The 25,767-nt window shown below is 36.0% G+C and overlaps 1 protein-coding gene across 3 annotated transcripts in view; it reads left to right on the forward strand.

Moving 5' to 3' along the window:
• Positions 1-25,767, forward strand: part of COL4A5 (collagen type IV alpha 5 chain) — a 217,339-nt gene that overhangs the window by 125,598 nt on the left and 65,974 nt on the right. For all 3 annotated transcript variants that reach the window (XM_082681810.1, XM_082681809.1, XM_082681808.1), the window contains exons 18-28: positions 1,404-1,445; positions 3,467-3,599; positions 10,410-10,583; positions 10,926-11,009; positions 13,989-14,081; positions 16,261-16,331; positions 16,613-16,804; positions 17,584-17,752; positions 19,728-19,820; positions 19,908-20,012; positions 24,713-24,810. In XM_082681810.1, the coding sequence (XP_082537936.1) occupies positions 1,404-1,445; positions 3,467-3,599; positions 10,410-10,583; positions 10,926-11,009; positions 13,989-14,081; positions 16,261-16,331; positions 16,613-16,804; positions 17,584-17,752; positions 19,728-19,820; positions 19,908-20,012; positions 24,713-24,810 (1,254 nt within the window). The remainder of the gene's footprint in view (positions 1-1,403; positions 1,446-3,466; positions 3,600-10,409; positions 10,584-10,925; positions 11,010-13,988; positions 14,082-16,260; positions 16,332-16,612; positions 16,805-17,583; positions 17,753-19,727; positions 19,821-19,907; positions 20,013-24,712; positions 24,811-25,767) is intronic.

Consider the following 25,767-nt stretch of genomic DNA (forward strand, 5'->3'; position numbering starts at 1 on the left):
TGTTATACCAGTTCCTCTAAATTTTCACTCACTATCCTAAATCACAGTCCATGTGATAGAAATACATGGAGAAATGTTTAACTTTAGCATTTCCATTGTTAAAAGTTGATGCCTTTGCTTTGAGCATGTATCGGCAAAACTTTTGTTCTCCAGAAAGAGGATTCAGCACTATTTTAGTCAGGTCCTCATACTAAAAAGGCTTATATAGTTGTGAATTTAGAATGTTGCCACTAAACATTTCCATTCTCTATGCAGTTATTGTCTGGAAGTCTGTGGCTAATTCTTTGTTGTTTTTTTCATTTGGCTATGCAGCCTGACTGAAGTCATTTATTTAGCAGCCTATTTTAAAAGTGACTTTGAAAGAATGTATGAAGCACACAGTTCTCCTATTTATAGCAAATCACAAAATATCCAGTTTTCCAATCTCTCTGGTCTTTAATTGCTTTCTATGAAAACCAAAACTGAAAAGCTTTGTTCTGCAGGCAAGGAGGGAAAGGTGTTACAAACTTGAACGTACCCAGAGGGCACACGTTTTAATGGTGGTTTATCTCTAAACTAGATCCAAGTTCTAGCTTGGCTTTAGAGGCACAGCTAGAATAAAGGAAGATAATAAATACTCAGAGAATAGAATTTTGTTTTTCTAGTGTAAGTAAAGTTATAGGATAGAGTATCTTCTTAAACTAAAAGGAGTTTATAGATAGATGAAAGGTTCCTATGAGCAAGTCTAGAATGAGAACAGAGGTGTGAGAGAGATACCTATTCTTGGGTCTTGGCCAGTAGAGTAACAGTTGAATACTGTGTTCTTCAGCTGTTGTAGCTACTGGTTAAGGGTAAACAGTTTTGTCTGAATTTGTCTTTCATTAGATTCTAAGAGCAAAGTCACAAAAGTAATTATGATTTATTAACTGTTCCTGATAATAGTTAAGTCCATCATCTCTAAAATATCTGTCACTGATGGAAATGACACTAAATTTATGCCGTTGACACGTTTTTTGAAAAGGAGCATGGCTAAATGTAAAAAACAAAAATGTAATGATTATAGCTGATTCTAGTGCTACAAGTTTGTAAATCAGCATCTTTATAGAGTATAGTTTGCTGGAAAATAGGAATTTTAAAATCAAAGGATGTTACAGCTAGACATACCTTAGAAGTCTGGTCTATATATAAGGCAGAAAAGTTAATTGATTTAGTCAGCATCATAGAGCTTGTAAATCTGAGACAACATCACAGGTCTTCCTAGGCTTAGCTAAGTACTGTTTCATTACCTCATTTTGTATTTCTCTTTGAGATATTTTATTATGGATTTCTGGGTCTTTATGAAACATAGTTATCTGTTATATCTTTGAGAAAATGGATGTTTTCATGTGATTTTTACTAACCTGTTTTACAATTGTATTGAACAGGGCCAAAAAGGTGACATTGGCCCAACTGGGCCTCCTGGACTTGTAAGTTTTTTGTTTCAGTTTTTATTTATTAAATTTATTAGTGCATTTTAATTTTCATGTTTTAATTATATACTCCATAACTTTTCCTCATAGAACACAAAATTCCAAGATCAACTTTTCCTGGCTTAAAAGTCTTTACATCCGAAACTTCAGTGATGTTGACCTCAAAGTCTTTGTATTGTTCTGCCTGTATATTGGTTCTCCATAATAAAGGTCCAAAATTACGGCATTAGGTTGTTTTGCATCATGATTGCCAAATCATTTCTCAAGTAACCAGCAGGTGGTGCAAGTGTTGCTTACAAAGTTTCAAAAAAAGAAAGTGTTGAGGAACTAGGGGATTGGTCCTTTCCCCTGCAGAGCTCAGGGGAAAGATGGATTTGGTCTTAATAGGTTTTCTCAATTTGTAATTGTCTGATTCACACCTCTTTCTTCCCTGAGTGTGTGCTTTCTAGGAGCTCTTAATCAGAAATGTAGGAAACTGCTCTGTAAAAGAATACTTGAGGGGTTTACAAATCTTCTGTCATGTTTGCATTCACCATGAAATTCTAGTCAAATATATTTTCATTCTTATTAAGAATAAAATGACACTGTTGCAGTTGACATATTGGTTTTACTATCATTGAAATTTGCTAAGACTCTTGACTTTAGGCTGCACTGAAGCTGCAAAGGGTCAAGTGCCTATAAAACATTCAGACATTTGAATAACATTAATTATTTTTGTCCATAGTGAGTATCAGATATTGATACTTGGTACTTTACCAAATCTAATGAGGAGGTACTTAAAGAAGATCTTAGACAATTTTTATTCACTTGCATTTTAAAATCAGAGTTTTACTTCTCTAAGAAGCAATTTCTCTGAAAAATGAAATAAAATTTTGATGAACATCAGAAGAAATGGAAATTTTGAGAGTGCAATCCAATCCAACAGCTCACTTCCCCTTTTGAACTACTATCCCAATTCTAGGTCCCACAAATTTCAGTTCCATTTGTCTGAATATTTCTTATGTCTAAAAGAGCCAGGATAAATATCTCACTTTGCCAGTAGGTGATGATTTCTGTCTCAAACTGATAGTTTCTTAAATGTAAAGCTTACTTTACCTTTATAGCTCTATGAAGTTAATTTATTTATATTTAGATTATTTAATGTAAAATTATTTAGGCATAAGGGTTTAAGAAGATAGAAAGGGAATGACCAGCTAGTTGATTTTAATTAATAAAGCCTTCCTGGTAGAGATGTGTTTTCTTTTTTTTTTCTTTTTTTTTTTTTTTAAGAAGAAGAAATAAATATGGGTTGACAAAGAGAAAGATTGGGGGAAGGCATTATAGATGTTTAGAATGGCATATTCAAAGGCAAAAGCAGGAATCTGCAAGATGCATGAAGTGGTTATAATCAGATCTCACTCTCCTAAAAGGTCATTCAGGACGTGAAACAGGTGAGAGAGGTATTGGGAGTGAGAAGTAACTTGACAGAGTCCAGGGTTAAAAGTGACATCAGATATAGTAAGAAGTAGTGAACAATTTTGAATCCTTTAACAGGATAAGTAACACAGAAAAACTGGTTCTTGAGGAAGTGTGTCCAAGTAGTAGATTTGGATTAAATGGGACAAGCTCAGAGTTGCTTCTGTTAGTCCAAGTGTAAGGTAAGGATAGAAGCTGTTGCAACAAGAAAGAAGGGGACACGTTGGAGAGACATTTTTAGTAAAGAATGATCAGGCTTAGGTGATTGGAATGAATCGAATGTGAATTATAAGATAAGAGACATCAAACATAATTCTAGCTCTGTAAGTCTGGGGCTCAGGAGAGTGGTAATATTAGTACTGGCATTGAACATTTTCTAATCTGTTGAAGCATAGAAGTAATATAGAATATGACTCACAATCTTCGTAAGTAGTCTTGATGATTTTGCATCTGAACACTTTGTGACAATGATACACTGTAATCATATATAGCTGCTAGGTTATTTTCAGAAGAACAAGTCTCTTCCTCTTTGAATTCCTTTATTTTTTTCTTTCATAATAAAGGTGATTCCTAGGCCTGGAACTGGTGTAACTGTAGGAGAAAAAGGAAACATTGGGTTACCTGGCTTGCCTGGAGAAAAAGGAGAGCGAGGATTTCCTGGAATACAGGGTCCACCTGGCCTTCCTGGACCTCCAGGTAAAAGAGACTGTGCTGTACTTAATAGCCCTGAATTTATAGTATCTTTACTAATCCAAGTATACAGTATTATCATACTAGTTCCAGGGTGAGCATGGCAAGGAAGACAGAGGTATTTTTTAATTGACAGAAACTTCTCAACTCTTACTATAGCTTTTCTTACCTGTTTTCTTACCAAGTTTCTTACCTGTACTTTAAAAAAAAAAAAAGAAAAAAGCAAAGTTACTTGAATAGTGTCCTTTTACCCTAAAAAAATACCATTTCTACCTTTTGTTATTAACAAATTACACCAAACAGTACTATGATCCAAAAATTAATCATTATACCTTTCATGCTGTTATGAAAGGGAACATTGTGCTAATAATGCCTAGTTATATAAGATTTACTGTATTTTTATATAGGAAATAGCACTATCCACTTAGAATTCCAGAAACATCTACTTAGAAATCCCCATGGTGATTTTGCTGTGCAGTCAAATCTTGGAGCTCAGTACTGAGTTTTATATCATTCCTTTGTTGAAGATACACAGTATAGTAGAGCATTTCTAATTTGGCCACAAACTGAGCAGTACCCTTGCTTAGCATGTTTATTTGGATGTTCTGTGAAATGAGGTGATAGTAAGGATTTATGTAATATTTGAAAAAAACATCTACAGTATCTGTCACACATACATGTATAATAAATTATGGTTACTTTTCCTTCAAAAATATTTGGCTAATGAAATATTACCATGATGAGATGAGTGACACTCAGTGTTCCTCCCAAGGAGAAAGAGAATAAATTGTAGGTCCCATTTCGCTCTAAGTATGCACTTTGGATTTCGAACTTCAAGGTAATGGACTAAACACATACTGTGTCTGGAAAATTGAGATAAGGAATTCTCCAAGGATGTAGCAGAAAAGTTAAAGTGTTAGATAGTATGAAATAAAATTTAAGACGCACAAAGGATAAACCTAGAAGTCCCAAAATCCAGCATGAAGGAGTTCAAGGAGAGAATAGGACAAGAAGCAATATTTGAAAAATTAATGGCTGAGAACTTCTTTCTATTAAAAAATGATTCCCTGTGAAAAGGCTTATGAATTACGAAGCAAAAGTAAAATAATAATACAAAAATACGTAACTAGACAAATTTTAGGGACATTTTAGAATTTAAGGGTAAAAAGAAATTCTTAAAAACTGAGAGCAAAGGCAGATCACCTACAAAACAGTGAGAATAAGAGGAGGATAATGGAACACATTTTCAAAGTAATAAGGAAAAATAACTATGAATTTGAGATTCTATATTACATCAAACTATCATCCTAGTGTGAAGATGGGATGCTTAGAAAGTTTACTACCTCCAGATCTTCTCTGAAATAGTTACTGGAGGTTTTACTTCAAGAAGAAGGTAATGAATTCAGGATGAAGTTGGTGGTGGGGGTGGGTAAGATATAAGAACCAGTGGTTAGGAAAGATATTGATAAAGTATTTTAAGTCTAAATAAGTATGGATCATAAAAAATAACAGAAGTATTTTAAGTAACAATATGGAAGTATAATTGTACACATGACTAACACAGGATATGGACGTACAGCGAGAATGGGGAAGTGAATGATAAGGTTTTTTGTCTTGTTAGAGGGAGAGAATATAAATATTATTAACTCTCTAAGTTTTTCGAAAAATATAAGTTTTAGTACATAGGTTAAACATTTTAATAGTAACCACTAGGAAAGAATAGAAATAATATACATTACTTACTTGTTGAGGAAAGAAGATGACCAAAAAGCTGGATCTATGTCACACAAATTAGGATTGGGACAAAACAGACACAGATAAACCGGAATAAATAGAAAAAAATAAATAAAATGACAAGAAGAAGTTAAAAATAAATCAGCAACTCCAATAAATGTGAAAGGACTAAACACTGATTAGTAGACAAAAACTAAAATAAAATTAGAATAAAAATATCTGTATGCTGTGCACAGTAGACATATCTAAAGTAAAACAGCATAGAAATTTTGAAAATAAAGCAATGGGAAGATATTAAGCAAATGCTACCAAAGGAAAGCTGGTTTAGCAATTCTAATACAGTGTGAAATAGAATTCAATGAAAAAATGCATTAAAAAACAGATATTTCACGTGATTAAATAGACAACTTATACCACAGTGATATAAAGGTCACTAAACTTATACATCTAAAAATATAGCTTTGAATATGTAAAATGAAAACTGATAAACTACAAGGGATAATTTGGCAACTCCCCAATATATCAAGTAAGTGAAAAATAAAAAGGATATAAATGATTTGAGCAACACAATTAAGCTGTATTTATGGGGGAGAGAGAAAAACTGTGTGCAGCAGAGAATGTACATTCGTTTCAAACACACATGAAGCATTTATAGAAATTGACTCTATTAGACCAGAAAAAATCTTGTAAAATTATATGCGGGCCATGCTCTGTGACCACAGTGAAATGAAGTCAGAAATTAACAACAAAAAGCACCAAATATTTGTATATTAAAGTGCATATTTCTAAATAACTCTAGAGGTAAAGAGAATACAGAAATGGAGATGATGAACTACTAAATGCTAAATAAACAACCCGTATCAAAACTCATGGTACCCTTAATTTATCACAAAATTAGAGATACTGAAAATAAATGAGCTAAGTTGGAAAAATAATAAGAAATAAAACAAGCACATGCCATTTGCAGCAACATGCGTGGACCTAGAGATTGTCATACTGAGTGAAATAAGTCAGACAGAGGAAGACAAATATCATATGATAGCGCTTATATGTGGAATCTAAAACAGGCTACCAATGAACTTATCTACAAAACAGAAATAGAGTTACAGATGTAGAAAACAAACTTATGGTTATCAGGGGGCAAAGGCGGGGAGGGATAAATAGGGAGATTGGGATTGACATATACACACTACTATATACAAAATAGATGACTAACAAGTACCTACAGTATAGCACAGGGAACAGTACTCTGTAATGGCCTATATGGGAAAAGAATCTAAAAAAGAGTGGATATATGTATATGTATAACTGATTCACTTCGCTGTACATCTGAAACTAACACAACATTGTAACGCAACTATACTCCAATACAAATTTTAAAAAAAAGCACAAGCAAAATAGATGGAAAAACTTGAGAAAGGTAAAAATAAAATATGGTCAAGATAAAGGGAAGAGAAGGCACAAATAAAATCAGTAAAGCAAAAAGATTATTACCATAACTACAATTAAAATTTTTAGATTACAAGATAACTCTAAAACTATGTCAATATATTTTAAATTCTAGGTGAAATATACATTCCTCATGAAACAGAAAACATAAAGTAATAAAATTTTCCCGAGAAAGTAGGACACCTAAGTAGATCAATTACCATAGAAGATTTTGAAACGTTAATGGTCTCCATGAAAAAGCATTGGTTTTGTGGGTGGTTTTATAGAGTTTTATGGATGAAATCTACCAGGTTCTTGAGCAGGTGATTCTCATAGTTTATAAACTGTTTCAGAACATTTTTTTAAAAAGGAAATTCAGTTTAGCAGTATCAATACCAAACCACCAAGGAGATACACTGGAAATAACTATAGTTCAATATCACTTATGAATGTGGAAGTAACAATCTTAAATAAAATATTATCAAATCAATCCAGAAGTATATTAAACAATATGATATTATGACCAAATAGATTTTACCCTAAGATTGCAAGGATGGTTCAACATCACTGTCATTGACCACACTGACGTATTAAAAGAGAATAGGCCAATAGATGCAAAGAAAACAGTAAAATTCAATACATATTCATTTTTAAAAGGAAAAAAAATCCTTAAACTAAGATTAGGGACTTCCCTGGTGATGCAGTGGTTAAGAATCCACCTGCCAATGCAGGGGACATGTGTTGGAACCCTGGTCCAGGAAGATCCCACATGCCATGGAGCAGCTAAGCCCATGCGGCACAAGTCCTGAGCCCATGCACCTAGAGCCTGTGCTGCGCAACGAGAGAAGCCACTACAATGAGAAGCCCACGCACCACAGTGAAGAGCAGCCCCTGCTCGCCGCAACTAGAGAAAGCCCACACTCAGCAACGAAGACCCAACATAGCCATACGTAAACAAATAAATAAATACATTTAAAAAAACAACTAAGATTAAAAGGGAACTGTTTTGAAGACCTAAATAGACATTTCTCCAAAGACATACAGATGGCCAAGAGGCACATGAAAAGCTGCTCAACATCGCTAATTATTAGAGAAATGCAAATCAAAACTACAATGAGGTATCACCTCACACCAGTTAGAATGGGCATCATCAGAAAATCTACAAACAACAAATGCTGGAGAGGGTGTGGAGAAAAGGGAACCTTTTTGCACTGTTGGTGGGAATGTAAATTGATACAGCCACTATGGAGAACAGTATAGAGGTTCCTTAAAAAACTAAAAATAGAATTACCATATGTCCCAGCAATCCCACTACTGGGCATATACCCAGAGAAAACCACAATTCAAAACGACACCTGCACCCCAGTGTTCATTGCAGCGCTATTTGCAATAGCCAGGTCATGGAAGCAACCTAAATGCCCATTGACAGATGAATGCATAAAGAAGATGTGGTACATATATACAATGGACTATTAGACATAAAAAGGAACGAAACTGGGTCATTTGTAGAGACGTGGATGGATCTAGAGACTGTCATACAGAGTGAAGTAAGAGAAAAACATATTGTATATTAACACATATATGTGGAATCTAGATATTGTATATTAACACATATATGTGGAATCTAGATGAACTGGTTTGCAAGGCTGAAATAGAGGCACAGATGTAGAGAACAAACGTATGGACACGAAGGGGGGAAAGTGGTGGGGGGTGGGGTGTTGTGATGAATTGGGAGATTGGGATTGACATATATACACTAATATGTATAAAATGGACAACTAATAAGAACCTGCTGTATAAAAATATAAAATAAAATTCAGAAAAATAAAAAAGGAACTGTCTTGGGCTTCCCTGGTGGTACAGTAGTTAAGAATCCCCCTGCCAATGCAGGGGACACGGGTTCGAGCCCTGGTCCGGGAAGATCCCACATGCCATGGAGCAACTAAGCCTGTGCACCACAACTACTGAGGCTGCGCTCTAGCGCCCGTGAGCCACAACTACTGAAGCCCGTGCGCCTAGAGCCCGTGCTCCACAACAAGAGAAGCCACCGCAATGAGAAGCCCACTCACCTTCATGAAGAGTAGCCCCCGCTCGCCGCAACTAGAGAAAGCCACACACAGCAACAAAGAACCAAAGTAGCCAAAAGTAAATAAATAAATAAATAAATTTATATAAATAAAAGGGAACTGTCTTAACTTGAAGACAGAATATAAGACTTGATGCCTTATATTCTCTTGAAGCTATCTACTTCATACGGGAAGTACAGGACTGTTCGGGAAATGTCATACTTTCTGGTGAAACATCAGGAGCATTCGCATTAAAGTCAAAAATCAGGTAAAGATATGGTCACCAGGGCTTCCCTGGTGGCGCAGTGGTTGAGAGTCCACCTGCCGATGCAGGGGACATGGGTTAGTGCCCCGGTCCGGGAAGATCCCACATGCCGCAGAGCGGCTGGGCCCATGAGCCATGGCTGCTGAGCCTGTGCGTCCGGGGCCTGTGCTCCACAACGGAAGAGACCACAACAGTGAGGCCTGCGTACCACAAAAAAAAAAAAAAAAAAAAAAGATATGGTCACCAATACTGTTTGATCTTATACTGAAGATCCCAGCCAGCATACTAAGTCTGGAAAAGAAAGAGGTGTATGGATAAAAAACAAAAAGCAAACCAAATTTTGGTTATTCACAGTCCATGTGATAATCTACCCATAGAGCCTAAAAGAATCAAACGACAAATTACCAGAACTTAGAATGTTTGCAAGGTAGCCAAATATGAGTTGCAAACTTAAATAACTTACCTTCCTCTAAACCAGCAATAAAATAATTAAACGTACAAGAGGACAAAATCCAGTTAACAAAAGTAACAGTCATAAATCTGACATTAGCAATCAAATTTACCCATGAATAAACCAAACAAAAGATGTGTAAGATCTCTTTCATAACTTTGTAAAATACTATTAAATAATATAAAATTAATAAATGGAAAGATATAATAATTATTACTTGATGTGAGAACTCAATATTATATACAGGCGATTCTACCAAAATTTAATCTTTAAATTCAAATTAATCTCATTCAAAATTACAATGGCTTTTTAAAATGAAACTGACAAGCTGACTCTGAAATTCACTTGGAAGAGTAAATTTGTAAGTGTAGTGAAGATGGTTTTAAAAAGAACAAAGATGGGTATATTTTCCTTACCAGTTTTGAAAACATTATAAAGCTGTAGTAATGAAAAAGTGTGTTAATGGTGCAGGAACAGATAGTGGAACAGAAGAAAGTCCAGAAACAGAGCCACGTTTACATGAGAACTTTGAGATGCCTCTTTTTTTCCCTGTAAATGGCTTCCTGGTATTTCTGAGATTAAAAAATCATAGTCAAAGGAGAGTGAGTAGAGAGTTAGTTATTAGTACATTTCCAAAAGTAATAAAGCTACTTTAAATTAGTCTTTCTTATACTCAAAGTAGTACTTACATTATTGGAACTTTCCATCTTTTCTCTAGATGTTGATTCTCATAGAAAAAACTAAGAACATAACTGGTGTTATACATTAAAGGAAGATCTTATCATTACTTAATGTCTCATTGAGACCCAAAGTAATATGTCTAAAATAAGATCATTTTGATCACTTTTAATGGGTATTTGTTTTTATCTTAGGACTTGCAGTTACAGGTCCTCCTGGGCCCCCTGGCTTTCCTGGGGAAAGGGGCCAGAAAGGGGATGAAGGTCCACCTGGAATTTCCATTCCTGGATCTCCTGGACTTGATGGACAGCCTGGGGCTCCTGGCCTTCCAGGGCCTCCTGGCCCTCCTGGCCCTCACATCCCTCCTAGTAAGCTATAGTTTTTTCCTCTTAAGTTCTATTGTTGTTTTTGTTTTGTCTTTATTTATAAGTGAATCTAGCTGAAGGTTGACATCATTCTTTGTATTTCTGATAGCTAAATATTCTTCCACTGCTTCTACTTTTGATTTTTGGTGATTCTTTGATATTTAGATTTGTTCTTCAAATTATCACTAATATTATATCTTCCTTTTGTTTATAGGTAGTTGTATTAATGCAGAGAAATAACTGAAAATAGATCTCTTTTTTTCCTAGCCTATCAGACTTTCTCTTTGTTGTCTTCTGGATATTTTACAAAAATTGGCTTGCTGTTCTTGTTTTATCTTATCTCAGGTGATGAGGTATGTGAAGCAGGCCCTCCTGGCCCTCCAGGATCTCCAGGTGATAGAGGACTCCAAGGAGAACAAGGAGTGAAAGGTTTGATTCCCATATTCCTTCATCCTTTGAAATCATCAGCAAAATCCCCTATATCCTCCATCCTACCTCAGCCACTCACTCCTATGGTCATACCCCAAGACCACACGTTACCAGTAGTGCACACTTCCATATTTTGATTTCCCGAATCTCATTTTGTGACCACTACATCCTATCTTTCTAGCTTACTACCGCTAATAACCTGACTCCAACATTACTTCACACTCACTGAAACCTACCAACTTTGACTGTCCCTCAACCTTTTGATGTCCTTTCTGCTCTCTTAACCCAGCTTAAATTCCATAATCAATCGCATACATAAACTCTTGACACCTTTGCCCTCCTCTCCTGCCATTGTACTCACTTCAAACAAAAACACAGCCCTGGTAATTCCAAATTACCACCTCTTCTGAGCCTGTGCCTTCTCTCTTCAAACTTCTAACACCTCCTCTTCCATTCTTATTTTAGGATTGTGACTTTGCTTTCTCCTCCACTGACCAATTGAAGCAATAACAAGAGAACTTTCACAGATTGCCGCCACCACCATATTTACCCACCTATTTGCATCTTGCCCCTATATTCTGCCTTCCTGCCTATTACTGTTACTGCTCCTATCTAAAGCAGTTCTTCTGTTTGTACAATAGATTCAGTTTCCTCTTGTTCTCCCCCAAAAATTCATTCCAGAAATTCTTGTCACTCCCATATCATCAATTTTCCCCTTTTACTGGATCATTCCCAGCAGTATACAAATGTGCTTTTTTCACCCATCTAAAAATATTTTATCATAATCCCACTTCCCCTGCCTGATACTACGCCATTCCTCTGCTTCCATTTGGAGCAAAACTCTTCAAGAATTTTCTACTCACTGTCTCTAGATAACTCTACTCTCATTTTCTCTTAAACATACTCCTCAGGACTTCACTCCCCTCCCCCAACCACTCCATAGATGCTGCTTTTGTCAAAGTCATCAGCAGCCTGTTCACTGCCAATTCAAATATCAAGTCTCAGTCCATTATTTCCTTGATTTTTCCATTCTTTAACACTTTCTTCACTTGGTTTTCAGTATATTACATGCTCTGTTTTTCTTCCTACCTTCCTGGCATATCGTATATATGAGATATAGATATAGGTATAGATATGTCTCTCTCTATATACAGATATGTCTCCTCCTATATATACTTTGTCTCTATATGTATATCTCTCCGTATGTATGTCTATCTATTACCTCCCATGTAACTACTGTCTAAATCAAAATATAGAACTTTTCCAAGACTCTAGAAGACTCTCTTGTGTATCCTATACAGCACTCCCAAAGGTAACCACTGTTGTATCCTCAATCAAACAGTTTGCCTAACTTTGAACTTTGTATAAATGGAATCATACAGTATGGGCTCTTTTATGTCTTAATATTTTATCTGGTTTCTTTTGCTTAATATTATATCTGTGAGGTATATCCATGTTTTTGTTTGTAGCAGTATTTTTTCACTGCTCTTTGGTATTTCATTGAATGAATATTCCTGTTCATATTCATCCATTCTAATGTTAATGGACATTTGGTCTGGGGCTATTATGAATAAAGCTGCTATGAACATTCATATATATATATATATATATATATATATATATATATATATAGTAGGACATAAGCATTCATTTCTGTTGTGTAAACCTGGTAATGGAATTGCTGGATCATAAGGTAGATGTATCTTTGATTCCATAGATACCACCAAACCATTTTACAAAGAGGATTTAGTTTCCATTTTCCTCACAACTTATTGATGCTGAGCCTCTTTTCTTATAGTCTGTACATTCTTTTTGTAAAATACCTATCTTCTTCTATTTTAATTGGGTTGTTGGATATATGTATCACAAATATATTCTCCCATTCTGTGACTTGCTTTTTTACTCGCGTCTTTTCTTGAACAGAAGTTGTTAATTAAAAGAAGTCAAATGATTCATGTCCTCTTTTATGGTTAGTGCTGTTTATGTCCTGTTTTAGAAATCTTTGCTTATCCCAAGGACCTGATGATATTCCTCTATGTTTTCTTCTAAAAGCTTTATCGTTTTTGCCTTTTACATTTCAACCTTTGATCTGTCATGGGGTCATCCTTGATTCCCTTCTTCTTTTGAATTCTGTATGATCCATGAGAAAACCCTATTGGCTCTACTTTCAAATATGTCCAGAATCTAACCAATTCTCATCATGTTCATTGCTGTCACTCTGGAATGAGCTACTATCTCTCCTAGATCACTTCAGCAGTAGCCACTTATGTGTTTACCCTGTTTCCATCCTTGTACTTAGATTATATTATTAACATAGCAACCAGAGTCATCCTTTTAAAACTTAAGTCATATCATGTTGCTTTTCTGTTTAATTGCTTCTCCTAAATTCTCATTTCACTCACAGTAAAAGCCACAGTCTTTGTGGTGGCCTATGTGATATTTTATGATATGCCACTTGTTATAACCCGTTAACTGTCTGACCTGGTTCCCCTTCCTCACTGTACTCCCGCAATCTGTTCTCCTTGATGTTCCTTCTATATGCCAAACATGGCTACTCTTTCTACCTGGACTGCACTATAGTCGTTATGCACGTGCCATGTCCTTTAAGTTTTTTTAATCACATGTCATCTTCTCAATGAGGTCTTATCCTGACCACCCTATTTAAAATTGCAACCTGCCACCCACCCCTAAGCATATCCAATTTCACTTACCCAGCCACTGGTAGAATGTAAACACTGTGAAGGTATGGATTTTGTCTGTTTTGTTTATCAATGTATTACAAACTCCTCGAACAGTGCTTGACACATAGTAGGTGCTCAGTAAATATTTATCAAGTAAATTGATTCTAGATATAGGCTTCTCCAGCTACACTGTTAGGTAGGAATATTGTCCCTTAGTGCTAACTTCTTTAGAACCTATCTAAAGAAGGTATATGTACCCCTTCAAGTAAAATTTGTTTTTTATTATGGTTTTCTCTAGGTGACAAAGGTGACACCTGCTTCAACTGTATTGGAACTGGTGTTTCAGGGCCTCCAGGTGAACCTGGTTTGCCAGGTCTTCCAGGTCCCCCAGGTAACACATTCTTCCTCAGGGCAACCTTAAAAATATTTCTTGGCTAGATATTAGTGAGCTTATAGTTTTAAATGATGCCAGTGTCTCATTTTATGACTAGTCACTCACATCCATAAATAATTAAATATGAAATGTCACTATCTGCTGTGAAATAAATTATGCTCTTGTTTCCAGTAGCTGAAGCTACCAGCATTTTCTATTAAAGAATTTCGACAGTATTACTCCAGGAAAAATATCTTCCTTATTTTCCATATGGTGAGGAAAATACTTATACAGAGTCAGACTTCTTTATTCCAGAAAACTGGGGAAAATGTTCATAATACCTGACCCCTGAATATGGTTTTCAGTGGCCAAGATTCTAGTCATTGGGATGTATCACATGTTGTCATTAAGAAACGGTCTTCTACCAGAGTTTGGCAATCAACTGCCAATATTCCTCTTTATTTTTTTTTATTTTTAAAAATTAAAAAATTTTAAATGTTCTTTCTTTTTTAAAAAAATTTTTATTGGAGTATAGTTGATTTAAATGTTGTGTTAGTTTCATGTGTACAGCAAAGTGAATCAGTTATACATATACATATATCCAGTCTTCTTTAGATTCTTTTCCCATTATAGGCCATTACAGAGTATTGAGTAGAGTTCTCTGTGCTATACAGTAGGTCCTTATTAGTTATCACTTTTATGTATAGTAGTGTGTATATGTCAATTCCAGCCTCCCAATTTATCCCCCTCCTCCCTTACCCCCCTTGTAGCCATAAGTTTATTTTCTTCATCTGTAACTCTGTTTCTGTTTTGTAGATAAGTTCATTTGTACTCTGTTTGTAAATTCCACATATAAGTGATATCATATGATATTTGTCTTCCTCTTTCTATATATAACTCCCCCTTCCCCATTTCCAGCTCTTTTACTCAACTGCCTCTTGGGGTTTCCCAGGATTATATTCTCTTGAAATCACACTTCATGTCTGAATCAGTCAGGGCTGAGAATAGATACCAGATCTCTTACCTTTCTGTCTAGTGTGTCTGCCAAACACACATTTGGTGTTTGGAAATAGATTTTCAGCAAGTCTTATAGCTGCCCCTAGAAGTTAATCATCTAGCCTTGTACTTCCAGTCTAGTGGTTTTCAAACTTGGGAGTGCATCAGAATTACTTGGAGGGCTTGTTAAAACCCAGATTCCTGGGTCCCACCCCCCAAAATTTCTGATTCAGTAGACCTGGGGTGGAGGGCCCAAGAATTAGCATTTCTAACCAGTGCCCAGGTGATGCTGATGCAGCTGGTCCAGGGACCCATTTTGAGAGCACTGCTTTAGTAATATTTTCTCTAGTCTTTGAGCACCAATCCTTTCTCGTAAACCAAATTTTAGGGAGTGACAAACCAAAGAAAGAACTGGTAGGAATCTAGGAAAATTGTTTAAGTAAGAACAAAGAAAGATACACAGACTTTGTCCTTATCTCCTTCTCACCTTGGCAATGGGGTGGTTATAAGAGCAGAGCATTTCTGTGCATAGTACTTGGTAGCTGCGAACTCTGAGAGGATTTGGAATTGGAAATACCTAAGGATACAATGCTGTATGTACCAGGAAATGTTAGCTTTACCTAAAAGAAAGGATGATCTCCTCGCCTTCAGAGCATAGAATAGAAAGATCAAAATGTGACTTGTTAAATGGGATTGAATGGCATTCTTATTTTTTAATTAATTAATTTATTTATTTATTGGCTGTGTTGGGTCTTCATTGCTGCAGTGGGCTTTCTCTAGTTGTGGCGAGCGCGGGCTACTCTTCGTCGCAGTGCATGGGCTTCTCATTGCGGTGGCTTCTCTTGTTGCGGAACATGGTCTCTAGGCGTTCGGGCTTCAGTAGTTGTGGCACGCGGGCTCAGTAGTTGTGGCTCGCAGGCTCTAGAGCTCAGGCTCAGCAGTTGTGCCGCATGGGCTTAGTAGCTCCACGGCATGTGGGATCTTCCCAGACCAGGGATCAAACCCATGTCCCCCGCATTGGTGCATTGGCAGGCAGATTCTTAACCACTGCACCACTGGGGAAGTCTGGCATTCTTATTTTAAAACTTGACTTCCTGACTTGCTGATTTTTATATGAGCTTTGTCAGGATTTCAAGCTCAAAGCTCACATTACTCTGTGTGTGTGTGTGTGTGTGTGTGTGTGTATGTGTGTATGTATTAGGATCTCTTGGTTTCCCTGGACAGAAGGGTGAAAAAGGACACGCTGGTGCAACCGGTCCCAAAGGATTAACAGTAAGTTTTGAGTATATCATATAACAAAAGAAGTAGAAGAAACCTATTTACACTTTGATTTTCACTTGTGGATATATATAAAAGAAATTTAGTTTTCTTATTATGATATATTTGATACTTTCGCTCGCGCTGACTCATATGTCTCACTTGACTCATAGCTTGGTACACCAAATGTTATTGGGCAGGTTGATGGGATAAACTGGAGAAAGTATTAGAAAAAAAGAAACTGAGTTTCTTTTTCTCTCTCTTCTTTTTCCCCTCTTTATTGCCCCCCCCCCCAGGGCATACCAGGAGCTCCAGGTACTCCAGGCTTTCCCGGACCTAAAGGTGAACCTGGTGACGTCCTCACTTTTCCAGGAATGAAGGGTGACAAAGGAGATTTGGGTTCTCCTGGAGCTCCAGGGCTTCCTGGTTTACCTGGCACCCCTGGACGGGATGGATTGCCAGGGCTTCCTGGCCCCAAAGGAGAACCTGTGAGTTGGTTTGATATTCTTGGTTTTGTCATGTCAAATTGTTAGTGATGTTTCCTAGGATAGGCCTGGTGCTGAGATGAACATGTAATCAATGCTTAAAAGAATGTGATTATATATAGTAATGGTACATTGTTATTGACTACATAGGGTTTCTTTACAGTTCTTTTCTCAGTGGTTTTATTAATTATTTCTGCTTAACCCACTGCTATATTGAGTAATATTTGCTATGACTAGGTAGGCAGGAGGTTAAGATGCTTATGGGTCACTGTGAGGTTCCCCTTTTCTTATCCCACATAGCCTTGTCTGGTTTTTTTTAGACCAGACAACAAAAGACTAATTTGGTTTTTATATAAAGTAAGCTTAGAGATTAGTGTGAGTAGATGGCCGTGTGAAATGTGCCATGGAGCCTACAGATTGAAGATAAATGAGTAGATTCTTATTTTGTGCACAACACACAGCCCAGGATATTTAGGTAGAAAGTGCTGTTTTATTAAATGTTAGCTAGGCTGTAAACTTCTTGACTTCATGAACACAGAGATTTTTGCCAATTTTTATTCTTTGCTTTATCACCAGCACCTGGCACATAGTAGGAACTCAAAAATATTTGTTAAAAGAATGAATAAGTAGAGTGAGCACACATACCACCCGATAATAACACACACTTATGTAGTTTTTAAGAACTATTTATGGCTGTATCATTTCTCTAGTTGTACTTAGTAATACCAACCTACAGATAGCTGTTATATCTATGTTTCTGTATTAAATTTTTCCCTTTTCAGGGTGGAATTGCTTTTAAGGGTGAAAGAGGTCCCCCTGGGAACCCAGGTTTGCCAGGTCTCCCAGGAAATAGGGGGCCTATGGGCCCTCTTGGTTTTGGCCCTCCAGGCCCACCAGGTGAAAAAGGCATACAAGGTGTAGCAGGAAATCCAGGCCAGCCAGGAATACCAGGTGACTTTATTATGGTTGTTTTGTTTTTAGTTTGGTGCTTAAAAGCAGAAATGTATTTATTATCTTTTGGCCATTCTTGGCTTCTTTTTATGAGAGTTGTGTTTCCGTCGCCATTTATATTTGGGCCTTTTCGGAGCTTCTTAGCAGGGAAACATAAGTGTGTGTGTGTGTGTGTGTGTGTGTGTGTGTGTGTGTGTGTTTTAAGAGGGGCTTCTCTTTAAATTTTTTGACTATATTTATTGTTACTGTTGTTGTTTTTAAGTGCATGATATATATAATGTACATGATATATATAATGCAAAGTTTAACAAATATAATGGAAACACACACATAACGACCACACACGTCAAGAAACAACATTGCCAGCATCCTCGAAACCCCTATCCTCCTCTCTCTGTTCTTTCCTAATCATAATCCCCTTCCATTTCTCCAAAGGTAAACACTGTCCTGACTTTTGCATAATTTCCTTCCATATACAGTTTTATCACCTAGATATGTATTCCTATCAAAGTACTTTAATTATGCTTCTTTTTGAGTGTTATATTAATGGAAGCATAGGGTAAGTATTCTTTATGTTAACTTTGTGTATGGATATAGCATATTCATTTTCACTGCTGTACAGTATCCCACTGTGTGTGTGTGTGTATCACCGTTGCTTTATGCATTCTATTGTTAATGGACAGTTGGGTTATTTATAGTTCAGGCCTATTATGAATAATGCTTCTATGTGCATTCTTTTATATATATTTCTGGTGTACATGTGCATACACTGATCTGTGACAGAGATCAGCAAACTACAACTCTGGCCCTCCACATGTTGTCATAAATGAAAAGTTTATTTGAACACATCCACAGCCATTCACTATTGTTTATGCTTGCTTTTGCACTACTACTGCAGAGTTGTTGTTGCTACAGAGACCAGATGGCCCACAAAGCCTAAAGTATATGCTGTCTGGTCCTTTACAGAAAAAATTTGCCAATCCCTAGGCTAGGGTATATATTTAAGATTAGCATTCTTGAGACATAGAATAAATGCATCTTCCAGCTGTACTAGATAATTCCAAACTACGTCCAAAGCAATTGTACCAATTTATACTCCCACCAGCAATATTAGAGGTTTCTTGTTGCTCTGTATCCGCATAAGTATTTTGTATTGTTAGACTTTTTCATTTTTGCCAGTCTGTTGAGTGTGATATATCTCATGGCAGTTTTATTTTATATTTCTCTGATTATATTAATGTTTACCACCTTTTCATATGTTTGTTGACCATTTGAATTTCTCTTTGTGAAATGTCTATTCAAGTGTTTTGACCATTTTTTCTTTTGGATTGTTTCTTTTTCTTATTGATTTGGAGGAATATATATGTGTGTGTGTGTGTATATATATATATATATATATATAATTTGTATTAGTTCTTTATTAGCTATTTATTTTGTAAAATCTTAATTCACTATGGCTTGCCATTTTCACTCTCTGTATGGTGTCTTCAATGAACAGAAATCACTTTGAATGTAGTCAAATATATCAACCTTTTCTCTCTCATGGTTAGTGCTTTTTATGTCATGTTTGAGAAATCCATCTTTGTCCTGAGCCTATTTCAAATTCTTATTTCAATTAATGAGAAGTAGTTGTACTTGGACTTTGCACACATAAAACCTTAACCAAAACTAGTTAACCAAAAATAAGTATTTTTCTTTTGACCTACATTTAGAAAATATTTTTATAGATGCCTAATATTTTTATAGATGCCATCTTCATGGAAACCCTTAATACTGTCATCTACTTTTATCTTTGAAATTTCATCCTTCTGTTTAGTATCTTCCTTGAAAATATATACAGGATTGTTTTTCTCATGGATTTTTGTTAGTTTGAATTTTTAGAAGATTGTAAGTACTTTGTTTTTTGTTTTAATTAGCGGAGATCTTTAGTCAAGTGAACACTTCCCATTCACTATTAATTCCCACTTGTTCTTAGGTCCTAAAGGTGATCCAGGTCAGACCATAACACAGCCAGGGAAGCCTGGCTTGCCTGGTAACCCAGGCAGAGATGGTGAAGTAGGTCTTCCAGGTATGTGAGGAATTTATTTGACCATGTCTTCAACACTTGTTGGTTTCTGTCTTTGGCTACTTCCAAAAAACTGCTGTTTCTCCGTAGGTGAACCTGGACTCCCAGGCCAGCCAGGTTTGCCAGGTATACCTGGTAGCAAAGGAGAACCAGGTATCCCTGGAATTGGGCTTCCTGGACCACCTGGTCCCAAAGGTATGTAGGACTGGGTAGCAGGCAAGGTAGGTTAGCTGGTTAGTATGATATTATTCTTTGATATAGCTCACAAAACAGATAAAGTATATTCGTGCAACTTTTTTCTATGTGCAATAAAGAATGTAAAGGAAAAGTCACAGCATGTATGTACTATAGTTTCATTGTCTTTATGTAAAACATTCCAGACAAGAAAATATCTAAATCCTAGATATGCAAAAATGATATACAAGCTTTAAATATCACAGTAATTATTGTCTTTTGTGTTCATCACTGTATTTTCAGGGCTCAGAAAAGTCCTGGCACGTATTAAGCGCTCAATAGATATTTGTTAAATGAATGAATTGTATTAAACAGAAAACAGATTTATTGCACACTTATATCCAAGTAATGTTTTATCCTAAATCATATTCTCTTGATTTACTGAAATTTTTAGGGCTGTTGCTTCAGTTATGCTTTATTCTTCACAGAATTTCTTTTCTCATGAATGGCAAGAGTGTCCATTGGTCTGAGATCAGTGCTTAAACATGTCCTTACTCATTTATGCTACATGACTTCAAAAGAGTCAGATTTGATTTTATGTGTATATATGTGTATAATATCTGCGATTTTTTTTACATCTTTATTGGAGCATAATTGCTTTACAATGGTGTGTTAGTTTCTGCTTTATAAAAAAGTGAATCAGCTATACGTATACGTATATCCCCATATCTCCTCCCTCTTGCATCTCCCTCCCACCCTCCCTATCCCACCCCTCAAGGTGGTCACAAAGCACTGAGCTGATCTCCCTGTGCTATGTGGCTGCTTCCCACTAGCTCTCTATTTTACATTTGGTAGTGTATGTATGTCCATGCCACTCTCTCACTCCGTCCCAGCTTACCCTTCCCCATCCCTGTGTCCTCAAGTCCATTCTCTATGTCTGCATCTTTATTCCTGTCCTGCCCCTAGATTCTTCACATCCATTTTTTTTTTAGATTCCATATATATGTGTTAGCATACGGTATTTGTTTTTCTCTTTCTGACTTGCTTCACTCTGTATGACAGTCTCTAGGTCCATCCACCTCACTACAAATAACTCAATTTTCTTTCCTTTTATGGCTGAGTAATTTGCATTGTATATATGTGCCACATCTTCTTTATCCATTCATCTGTCGATGGACATTTAGGTTGCTTCCATGTCCTGGCTTTTGTAAATAGTGCTGAAATGAACATTGTGGTACATGACTCTTTTTGAATTATGGTTTTATCAGGGTATATGCCCAGTAGTGGGATTGCTGGGTTGTATGGAAGTTCTATTTTTAGTTTTTTGAGGAACCTCCATACTGTTCTCCATAGTTGCTGTATCAATTTACATTCCCACCAACAGTGCAAGAAGGTTCCCCTTTCTCCACACCCTCTCCAGCATTTATTGTTTGTAGATTTTTTGAAGATGGCCATTCTGACTGGTGTGAGGTGATATCTCATTGTGGTTTTGATTTGCATTTCTCTAATGATTAGTGATATTGAGCATCCTTTCATGTGTTTGTTGGGGATCTGTATATCTTCTTTGGAGAAATGTCTATTTAGGTCTTCTGCCCATTCTTGGATTGGGTTGTTTGTTTTTTTGATATTGAGCTACATGAGCTGCTTATGAATTTTGGAGATTAATCCTTTGTCAGTTGCTTCATTTGCATATATTTTCTCCCATTCTGAGGGTTGTCTTTTCATCTTCTTTATGTTTTCCTTTGCTATGCAAAAGCTTTGCAGTTTCATTAGGTCCCATTTGTTTATTTTTGTTTCCATTTCTCTAGGAGGTGGGTCAAAAAGGATCTTGCTGTGATTTATGTCATAGAGTGTTCTGCCTATGTTTTCCTCTAAGAGTTTGATAGTGTCTGGCCTACATTTAGGTCTTTAATCCATTTTGAGTTTATTTTTGTGTATGGTGTTAGGGAGTGTTCTAATTTCATTCTTTTACATGTAGCTGTCCAGTTTTCCCAGCACCACTTATTGAAGAGGCTATCTTTTCTCCATTGTATATTTTTGCCTCCTTTATCAAAAATAACGTGACCATATGTGTGTGGGTTTATCTCTGGGCTTTCAGTCCTGTTCCATTGGTCTATATTTCTGTTTTTTGTGCCAGTTCCATACTGTCTTGATTACTGTAGCTTTGTAGTATAGTCTGAAGTCCAGGAGGCTGATTCCTCCAGCTCCATTTTTCTTTCTCAAGATCGCTTTGGCCATTCTGGGTCTTTTGTGTTTCTATACAAGTTGTGAAATTTTTTGTTTTAGTTCTGTGAAAAATGCCATTGGTAGTTTGATAGGGATTGCATTGAATCTGTAGATTGCTTTGGGTAGTATAGTCATTTTCACAGTGTTGATTCTTCCAGTCCAAGGGCATGGTATATCTCTCCATCTGTTGGTATCATCTTTAATTTCTTTCATCAGTGTCTTATAGTTTTCTGCATACAGGTCTTTTGTCTCCTTAGGTAGGTTTATTCCTAGGTATTTTATCCTTTTGGTTGCAATGGTAAATGGGAGTGTTTCCTTAATTTCTCTTTCAGATTTTTCATCACTAGTGTATAGGAATGCAAGAGATTTATGTGCATTAATTTTGTATCCTGCTACTTTGCTAAAATTCATTGATTAGCTCTAGTAGTTTTCTGGTAACATCTTTAGGATTCTCTATGTATAGTATCATGTCATCTGCAAACAGTGACAGTTTTCCTTCTTGTTTTCCAATTTGGATTCCTTTTTTTTCTTTTTCTTCTCTGATTGCTGTGGCTAAAACTTCCAAAACTATGTTGAATAATAGTGGTGAGAGTGGACAACCTTGTTACTGATCTTAAAGGAAATGGTTTCAGTTTTTCACCATTGAGAACGAAGTTGGCTGTGGGTTTGTCATATATGGGCTTTATTATGTTGAAGTAAGTTCCCTCTGTGTCTACTTTCTGGAGGGTTTTTATCGTAAATGGGTGTTGAATTTTGTCAAAAGCTTTTTCTGCATCTGTTGAGAGGATCATATGGTTTTTCTCCTTCAATTTGTTACTATGGTTTATCACATTGTTTGATTTGCGTATATTGAATCCTTGCACTTCTGAGATAAACCCCACTTCATCATGTTGTATGATCCTTTTAATGTGCTGTTGGATTCTGTTTGCTAGTATTTTTTGAGAATTTTTGCATCTATGTTCATCAGTGATATTGGCCTGTAGTTTTCTTTCTTTGTGACAGCTTGATCTGGTTTTGGTATCAGGGTGATGGTGGCCTCATAGAATGAGTTTGGGAGGGTTCCTCCCTTTGTTATATTTTGGAAGAGTTTGAGAAGGATAGGTATTAGCTCTTCTCTAAATGTTTGAAAGAATTTGCCTGTGAAGCCATCTGGTCCTGGGCTTCTGTTTGTGGGAAGATTTTTAATCACAGTCTCAATTTCAGTGCTTGTGATCGGTCTGTTTATATTTTCTATTTCTTCCTGGTTCAGTCTCAGAAGGTTGTGCCTTTCTACGAATTTGTCCATTTCTTCCAGTTTGTCCATTTTATTGGCATAGAGTTGCTTGTAGTAATCTCTCATGATCCTTTGTATTTCTGCAGTGTCAGTTGTTACTTCTCCTTTTTCATTTCTAATTCTATGATTTGAGTCTTTCCCTTTTTTTCTTGATGAGTGTGACTAATGGTTTATCAATTTTGTTTATCTTCTCAAAGAACCAGCTTTTAGTTTTATTGATCATTTCTATTGTGTCCTTCATTTCTTTTTCATTTATTTCTGATCTGATCTTTATGATTTCTTATCTTCTGCTAACTTTGGGTTTTTTGTTCTTCTTTCTCTAATTCCTTTAGATGTAATGTTAGGTTGTTTATTTGAGATTTTTCTTGTTTCTTGAGGTAGGATTGTATTGCTATATACTTCCCTCTTATAGGTACTTTTGCTGCATCCCATAGGTTTTGTGTCATATTGTTTTCATTGTCATTTGTTTCTAGGTATTTTTTGATTTCCTCTTTGATTTCTTTAGTGATCTCTTGGTTACTTAGTAGTGTATTGTTTAGCCTCCATGTGTTTGTATTGTTTACAGATTTTTTCCTGTAATTGATATCTAGTCTCATAGTATTGTGGTTGGAAAAGATACTTGGTACGATTTCAGTTTTCTTAAATTTACCGAAGCTTGACTTGTGACCCAAGATATGATCTATCCCGGAGAATGTTCCATGAGCACTTGAGAGGAAAGTGTATTCTGTTGTTTTTGGATGGAATGCCCTTAAATATCAATTAAGTCCATCTTGTTTAATATGTCATTTAAAGCTTGTGGTTCCTTATTTATTTTCTGCAATTGTTTTTAGATCACTTCCAGAATTATGTAGTAGGTCTTTTATCATACTGTATCCAGATGTAAGCAGAAGAAAAGTTTCTCTGCATTTTTGTGTTGGATTCATTCCTTATTTTTAGTTCTGTCTCATTGGTAATAGCTTTGATTTTCCTTAGAAGAGCATATCTTCCACACACATTAGCCCTATATGACAATAATAGGGGACCATATGGTGACTGAGAGAGAATATCAGGTATCTGTAAGGCTTAGTCTGAAGTAGTCATCTAGAATGTCATTGTGGTTTTACCATCTTACTGTAGTCACTAAGCATGATTGAATAGGGTGAAAATGTGGGTTTGGGAGTTTGGGTATCTTTCTTACAGTGTCTTCTCTTTGGAGATTAAAAAATGGCTTCTAATTTTACAGGTTTCCCTGGAATTCCAGGACCTCCAGGAGCACCTGGGACACCTGGAAGAATTGGTCTAGAAGGTCCTTCTGGGCCACCAGGCTTTCCAGGACTAAAGGTCTGAGACATTTTAATTTATTTTTTATTCTTTTTCTATTCCCCCTACCTTCCTTAGCCTTCTCTATTTTGATTTAGACATCATCCCAAGGCTTCACTGTATAAATAAAACTTAACTTATTGTATTTTTATTTAAAAATATTTAATTCCAAATACTTTTTAATAGTCCAAGGGGTCAAATTTGAAGCAAAAAAAAGAAGTTTCTGAACCTGTTTAGAGTGACTGGTTATATGATGAGATGAGATGAGAGAATACAGTCATCAGCTTCCCCTGTGCTTTTCTGTAATACCATCATTCCATTTAATCTCTGTCCATGTCTGTGTGATGTTTGGTTGAAATGGTGTTGAATATCATGCCAAGTACTTCTCATACATTTCCCCTCTGTCCCAATTCCATCCCAGATACTTAATGCAAATCATTGCTATTGACTTAGTACTAATAATGGTACTGTGTTTAAGTTGGTTTCTGTCCCTCTTACTACATTTTAGCTAATGTAAAATTTTCCTTAGTCAGTCTTCAGCAAACTGCCATGGTACGTAATTATCCTAACTGTTCCTGTATTTTCTCTGTGTTTAATTAATTTAAACTTCCTGTGTTTTTATGATTACTATCAATAACTTTTTTCCATGGGAAGAAAAATTGACCATGGCCACAGTTGTCATGAGAAATCACTTCTCTATTGATTGTTTTTATTTTATTATTAACCTTTTCAAATGAACGCAAAAGTAAAAGGAATAATACAGTGAACTTTCATATATCCATCACTCAGATTCCAAATTATCAAGATTTTATCATATTTGCTTCATCTACGCTTTTTTTCTTTGCTGAAGTATTTTAACCCAAATCTCAATACTGTGTCATTTCACCTATAAATATCTATACTTCAGTATTCATCTCTAAGTAAACAGACATTATATAGAAAACCCACAATTCTTTTATCATACTTAGTCAAATTTAA

This window comes from Grampus griseus (genome assembly GCF_964374135.1).
Source record: "Grampus griseus genome assembly, chromosome: X".
Taxonomy (NCBI): domain Eukaryota; kingdom Metazoa; phylum Chordata; class Mammalia; order Artiodactyla; family Delphinidae; genus Grampus; species Grampus griseus.